The sequence below is a fragment of the Myotis myotis genome, unplaced genomic scaffold (assembly GCF_014108235.1).
Source record: "Myotis myotis isolate mMyoMyo1 unplaced genomic scaffold, mMyoMyo1.p scaffold_m19_p_35, whole genome shotgun sequence".
NCBI classification, from domain to species: Eukaryota; Metazoa; Chordata; class Mammalia; order Chiroptera; family Vespertilionidae; genus Myotis; species Myotis myotis.
Window position 1 is genome coordinate 2,233,839 of NW_023416341.1, and position 7,304 is coordinate 2,241,142.

Genomic DNA, 7,304 nt, shown 5'->3' on the forward strand with positions numbered 1-7,304 from the left:
GTCCCCGCAGGCTGTGGGCTAGGAGGGCAGGTTTTTGAGGTTTAAGGACTGTGCGACCAGGAGGCCTCGGGACCCCACTCCTGCTTCTTCTCCAGCTCATTCATTCCCAGAGCAGGGTCTCTCTATGCGGTAGATGTTACTACTGTAATCCCATTTTACAGATAAAAAAACAAAGGCTCAGCACTGAGGTGGGTCTTACCTGAGCCCCACCCCCGAAAGGCGCCCAGGACCCTCTTCCTCAGCCCGCGGCAGGGCCTCGTCCTACCTCCCTCTTGACAGACCCGCGCAGTGGGTCGGACTCCAGGGGTTCGAGTCGTGGACGTTCCCGAGCAGTCCGCGCCGGCTGCCTCTGCCTGGCGGAGGCCGGGAGCCTCCCTCCCCACCCGGCCTCCCCGTCCCTACCTCCTCCCCTAAGCGCAAACACAGCCCGCCGCTCTGGGAACCCCGGAGTCCACAGGTCCTCCGGGCGCTGGTGCATCATGGGAGGCTCACATCGTCCCCTGGCGGCGTCGGAGAGAACTGCGTGCTCCCTCCTCCCGCGGGGCCCGAGTGGGTGTGGAAACCTCCATCCTTCCCCGCCCCCGCGCTCCAGTATTTACTTTCCTTGACGTCTTCCGGCCCGCGCCCGGAAGTCGGCGGAGATGACCATAGAAAACTGGTGGCTAGAGGTGCCCGGATTTGCCCTCTTGGTCCTCACTTCCGCCGGAAGTAACCTCCGGTCGCAATTGCCCTCTCTGCACGCGCGGGCATCAGGTACCTCGCACCGGTACTCGGGGCGTGAGTACGACCACAATGGCCGTCACCACCTTGCTGCGCGCGACGCCCCTCTTCAGCGGTGAGGAGGCGGGGAGGGCGATGACACGTGGGGGTCCGGGGACACGCGGGGGTCGTCGGGAGTGGCCGAGCTGCGACCTGACTGCACGCCTCTGTCCCGGCAGGTCTCGGCGCCGGCCCGACCCCACTCCTGCAGGGCCTGTTGCGGCCGCTGACGGCCCCGGCACTGACCCTCTTGTGCCGCGGCCTGGCCGTGGAGGCCAAGAAGACCTATGTGCGCGACAAGCCCCATGTGAACGTGGGTACCATCGGCCATGTGGACCACGGCAAGACCACACTGACCGCGGCCATCACGAAAAGTAAGCGGGTTGCAGAGGGGGCATCCGGCAGCGCCAGCTCTGCAAGCGGGACCTGGAGCCAGGGAGGCGGGGCCCGCACAGTGGCCGCTGGAGGTGTTTAGTGTAGCCCCAGGAGCCAGAACTCCAGTGGGCGGGGGGCGGGGCTGGAAGATTTCTGTTCAGGAGACAGATTTCCCCTGAACAGAAGAACTTTGTGGTGCATAATTGGGGGACCCTGAATGGCCTCCCTGTAGCCGTAGGGACGGCCCTGTAAGCGGAGGCTTTACCCTAGAACAGCGGTTCTCAACCTGTGGGTCGCGACCCCTTTGGCGGTCGAACGACCCTTTCACAGGGGCCGCCTAAGACCATCCTGCATATCAGATATTTGCATGAGGATTCATAACAGTAGCAACATTACAGTTATGAAGTAGCAACGAAATTAATTTTATGGTTGGGTCTCAACATGAAGAACTGCATTTAAAGGGCCAGAAGGTTGAGAACCACTGTCCTAGAAAGTCGCTGAACGTGACCTTCAGGCCTTTCTTTCTTTCTGACTGGTGATCTCTGCAGAAGTTGAGGGAGGGTCCATCCCCCAGGCTGTCCGATTCAGGCTGTGTAAGTGGGAGGGACCTAGGCGTGCCCTGAGCCCCGCCTCTACCTCTGGAACTATAGCTGAGAGCTGTGTTCCCTTGCCTTCCCCCTTAGTTTTAGCCGAGGGCGGTGGGGCCAAGTTTAAGAAGTATGAAGAGATTGACAATGCCCCAGAGGAGCGAGCCCGCGGTATCACCATCAATGCAGCTCACGTGGAGTACAGCACTGCTGCCCGCCACTATGCCCACACAGACTGTCCCGGCCACGCCGATTACGTTAAGGTGAGAGCATTGCTGGGACAGGCCAGGAGCTGCCTCCTGCCAGGAGAACCGTTAGGCTTGTGGGAGGAGCTTAAGATACTCAAGATGTTTAGGTTTGAGGTCATGGATTTGTGGGCATGGCTGATTAAAGTGGGTGGTGAGATGGCAGAGAAAGGTGAGCCTCAGTTCCTAACGGCTGTGCTTGGCTAGATGGATGTGGAGCTGAGGTCACTGAACGAGGCCGTGTTTCCTCCCCTACCCAGAATATGATCACAGGCACTGCCCCCCTTGACGGCTGCATCCTGGTGGTGGCAGCCAATGATGGCCCCATGCCCCAGACCCGAGAGCACTTACTACTGGCCAAACAGGTATGCGGCGCCTGGGTAGGAGTGGAAAGAGGAAGCGAGGGGAGTTGGGCCGCTAAGGACACCATCTCCCTCTTTCCCATCCGCAGATCGGAGTAGAGCATGTTGTGGTGTATGTGAACAAGGCAGATGCTGTCCAGGACTCTGAGATGGTGGAGCTAGTCGAGCTGGAGATCCGGGAACTGCTCACTGAGTTTGGCTACAAAGGGGAGGAGACCCCGGTCATCGTAGGCTCTGCCCTCTGTGCCCTTGAGGTGAAGGCAGGGTCAGGCAGGGGCTGCTGTGGCAGAGGATGGGGCGGGATAGGCATCGGAGCTGTGCTCTGAGTCTGGGGGGTACTAGTAGTTCTTGGTAAGCAGAATGGAAACTTCAGAGTCCTGCCATACCCCTCCCACCCCTTCCAGCAACGTGACCCTGAGTTAGGCCTGAAGTCTGTGCAGAAGCTGCTGGATGCTGTGGACACTCACATCCCAGTGCCCACCCGGGACCTAGAGAAGCCTTTCCTGCTGCCTGTAGAGTCAGTTTACTCTATCCCTGGTGAGGACCCTGCTCATTTGCATTCTCTTCCCCTAACGAGAGCCTTGCCCAAGGTCCCTAATGTCCGTCCTTGTTCCCTCCCAGGCCGGGGCACGGTGGTGACAGGTACGCTAGAACGTGGAATTTTGAAGAAGGGAGACGAGTGTGAGTTCCTGGGACATAACAAGAACATTCGCACTGTGGTAACAGGTATGGGAAGAAAGCCTTGAGACCCAGGGGCTGGCTCCAGGATGACCTCCTGCCTTGCAGACCCCTGTGCCTTCCCTCTGCTCCAGATGGTCCTCCCTTTCTCCTCTTCTCCCTCCTAGGAATTGAGATGTTCCACAAGAGCCTGGAGAGGGCAGAGGCCGGCGATAATCTTGGGGCCCTGGTTCGAGGCTTGAAGCGGGAGGACCTGAGACGTGGCCTGGTTATGGCCAAACCAGGTTCCATCCAGCCCCACCAGAAGGTGGAGGCACAGGTGAGGCTTCAGGCAAAGGACAGGGCTGACTGAGACGGATTGCCCCCTAGAGGCAGTGCTTCTAGCCACTTGCTCTCTTTTCCAGGTTTACATCCTCACCAAAGAGGAAGGTGGCCGCCACAAGCCCTTTGTATCTCACTTCATGCCTGTCATGTTCTCCCTGACTTGGGACATGTCCTGTCGTATCATCTTGCCTCCAGGGAAGGTATGGTGGGTACAGGGGTGGGATGTGAAGGAGCGCTCTTCCTATTAGGCCTGCGTCACTTAGAGTTCCAAAGATGTGACAGGGCGGGTGACTTTTCCTTGGGTGAAGAGAAGCTGGCTGATGATGTAGATCAGTGGTTCTCAACCTTCTGGCCCTTTAAATACAGTTCCTCATGTTGTGACCCAACCATAAAATTATTTTCGTTGCTACTTCATAACTGTAATGTTGCTACTGTTATGAATCGCAATGTAAATATCTGATAGGCAGGATGGTCTTAGGCGACCCCTGTGAAAGGGTCATTCGACCGCCAAAGGGGTTGTGACCCACAGGTTGAGAACCGCTGATGTAGATGAACCTAGTGATGGAAGGGTCTGGACCAATGGGTTTTGGAGGAGTGAGTCCTCATTCACTATTCCCTAGGCCAGTGGTCGGCTCTTTGGCCCCTTGAGTATGGCTCTTACACAAAATACCGACTTCTGCACATGGGCCACGAAGTTTCAATCTCATTGTATGTGCACCCAGACGTGGTATTTTGTGGAAGAGCTACACTCAAGGGGCCAAAGAGCCGCATGTGGCTCACGAGCCATAGTTTGCCGACCACTGCCCTAGGCTGAAGTAGTTGAAAAACTTAGTTATATTACCATTTACCCAGAGACTTCTATACGTACGGCTTTGAGAAGTTCCTAAGAGACCTACGTAGCCCAAAATTTCAACATTTTCCCTTAAGAACATACCTTAGGAATACTGATCAGTGGTCCTTTTTTTGCCTTTACATCTGCCTGGCAGCTGGGTTGAAGCTGTTCCCAGAAATCATCATCATGCTGCATTTCCCCACAGTCACTTTGGTAGCCAGCAAAACAGTTGGAATAAAGACATCTTGAAGGCCAAGCATGATCCCTGTTTCTGTCCCCTCTAGGAGCTTGCCATGCCTGGGGAGGACCTGAAGCTTAGCCTAATCTTGCGGCAACCAATGATCTTAGAGAAAGGCCAGCGTTTTACTCTGCGAGATGGCAACCGGACCATTGGCACTGGCCTCGTCACTGACACACCAGCCATGACTGAGGAGGATAAGAACATCAAGTGGAGTTGAGTGCGGACCTCTGCTCAGGCTCTTGTATGCAGGGCTGTGCTGGCCAGTGTTCTGTTTCTCATGCCCCCTTCCCAGGGCATAGGCTGCAACCCAGCAGAGTTGCAACTAGACCATCACTTCTCCTGGCCAGAAGGGCCACACGGCCTGCCAGGTGAGGTAGGTCAATAAACTGTTCTGTGAATAGTAAGCTAGCCTGGGTCTTGTGTCCTTTGTTTAAGTTGGAAGGATGGAGGAACATAAAAAGGGAGCCAGAGCCAGGCTGGCGTGGCTCAATGAACCAGGTCATGGTTCAATTTCTGGTCGGGGCATATACCTGGGCTTGATCCCAGTGGGGAGACATGAAGGAGGCAGCCTATCAGTGATTTTCTCTCATCATTGATGTTCCTCTCCCTCTCCTCTGAAATCAATAAAAATATCTTTTAAAAAGTGGGGGAGCCACAAGCCCAGGAGGTGCCCTGGAGCCGGCTATTTTAACTGAGTTCTCTCTCTAGCCTTAGTTCATCTCAATGAAAGCTCCTTTGCTGTGGCAATTGGAGAGAAGCCAAAGGGCTGAAAGCTCGTCTTGTGAGCTTTGTATGCTACAGTAGAATATTAGTGGATGTCTTTTTGGGAGACGGTGGGAAAGGATTTATCACTTGGAGCCAGCATGGGCTCAGCTCATTTCCTCCTTGGGTAGGCACTGACAATGTCTAGCTCTCCTTGTTTAAGCTCTGATATGTATCTTACCTCTGGAACCAGCACCCATGTGGTCTGTGCTTGATGGGTTATTACTGTGGTCACCAATTCCAAATAGGCTTGAGATGATGTAGAATGAAGGTTTCACTTTTCAACGTTTGAGAAAAATGCTGTATTAAATAATCAGAATAAAATGCTGAGGTTTTTAAAAAATTGAGGCCCTGACTGGGTAGTTAAGTGGGTTAGAGCGGCATTCTTGATGCACCAAGGTTATGTGTTTGATTCCTGGTCAGGGCACATAAAAGAATCAACCAGTGAATGCATACCAAAGTGGAACAGCAAATCAATGTCTCTCTAAAATCAATTTTAAAAAGAAAAAAAAAATTGAACCTACTGACCAGGATGCTGCCTCGAAACAAAAGGTAACGTTCAGCAGGGAATAATGGGTCCACCTTTCACACCTGGTCCTGACAAATGAGTATATCCCAGACATCCATCCTACTGAGTCCTGAGAGGAGAGGCTGAGGGCTGTTTGGAAAAACTCAGAACCTGATTTGACTCATGAGAAGAGGCTCAAGGGAAGGAGGATTTAGGATTAAGAGGGATTCCTGGCTGGCTGGAGTATAAGCTCCCAACTTTGAGATTTCTGCTCTTAGGGGTAAGATAAAGCCAATCTGCAATTTTTTTTTTTAAATGTATTTTTAGCCGAAACCGGTTTGGCTCAGTGGATGGAGCGTCAGCCTGTGGACTGAAGGGTCCCGGGTTCGATTCCGGTGAAGGCCATGTGCCTGGGTTGCGGGCACATCCCCAGTGGGAGGTGTGCAGGAGGCAGCTGATGTTTCTCTCATCATCGATGTCTCTAGCTCTCTCTCCCTTCCTCTCTGTAAAAAATCAATAAAATACATTTTAAAAAAAGTATTATAGCCTTGACCAGTTTGGCTCAGTGGATAGAGCGTCGGCCTGCGGACTCAAGGGTCCCAGGTTCGATTCCGGTCAAGGGCATGTACCTTGGTTGCGGGCACATCCCCAGTGGGGAGTGTGCAGGAGGCAGCTGATTGGTGTTTCTCTCTCATCGATGTTTCTGGCTCTCTATCTCTCTCCCTTCCTCTCTGTAAAAAATCAATAAAATATATTTTTTAAAAAAAAGGTATTATAAGAGAGAAACATCAATGATGAGAATCATTGATTGGCTACCTCCTGCACGCCCCCCACTGGGGACCGAGCCCACAACCCAGGCATGCGCCCCTGACCGGAATCGAACCTGGGACCCTTCAGTCCGCAGGCCGGCGCTCTATCCACTGAGCCAAACCAGCCAGGCCCAATCTGCAATTCTTAACACATCAAAAGGACTAGTAGGGCCCTGGCCAGTGTGGCTGTTAAGTGTCCCATTCACCAAAAAGCCACCAGTTTGATTCCCAGTCAGGCACATCCCTAGGTTGTGAGTTCGATCCCCAGTTCAGGTGTGTATGGGAGGCAATAGATGTTTCTCTACAAAATCTTTAAAAAATTCGTTGTTTTTTTTTAGAAGTACTACTACTTGCCCTAGGTGGTTTGGCTCAGTGGATAGAGCGTGGTCCTGCGCACTGAAGGGTCCCGGGTTTGATTCCAGTCAAGGGCACATGCCCAGGTTGCAGGCTCAATCCCTAGTAGGCCCCGTGCAGGAGGCAGCCAGTCAGTGATTCTCATCATTAATGTTTCTCACTCTCTCTCTGAAGTCAAAAATACATTATTAAAAAAAAAAGTACTAGTTAACACCTGCAATTAAATCACTCAGTACTAGAGACCTGCATTTCAAACATCCTCAGGCCTGCCCGGCCAGTGTGGTTTAGTGGTTGTCTCAACCTATGAACCAAGGGTTGAAGTTTGATTCCTGGTCAGGGCATATGCCCAGGTTGCTGGTTGGCTGGGGCACATGCTCAGGTTGTGGGCTTGATCCCCAGTGGGGGTGTGCAAGAGGCCCTATTGCTATTACTATCTCTCCCTCTCGGAAAGGTTTTCCTGCTTCTTCC

The 7,304-nt window shown here is 53.2% G+C and overlaps 1 protein-coding gene across 1 annotated transcript; it reads left to right on the plus strand.

The window, feature by feature from the left end:
* Window positions 1-703: 703 nt before the first annotated feature.
* Window positions 704-4,807, plus strand: TUFM (Tu translation elongation factor, mitochondrial). The gene is made up of 10 exons (XM_036303189.1): window positions 704-835; window positions 939-1,133; window positions 1,818-1,984; window positions 2,227-2,331; window positions 2,418-2,582; window positions 2,733-2,865; window positions 2,950-3,054; window positions 3,174-3,325; window positions 3,411-3,530; window positions 4,447-4,807. The coding sequence occupies exons 1-10, from the start codon at window positions 793-795 to the stop codon at window positions 4,618-4,620; spliced, it is 1,359 nt and encodes a 452-aa protein (XP_036159082.1). The 5' UTR covers window positions 704-792; the 3' UTR covers window positions 4,621-4,807.
* The last annotated feature ends 2,497 nt before the right edge of the window (window positions 4,808-7,304 follow it).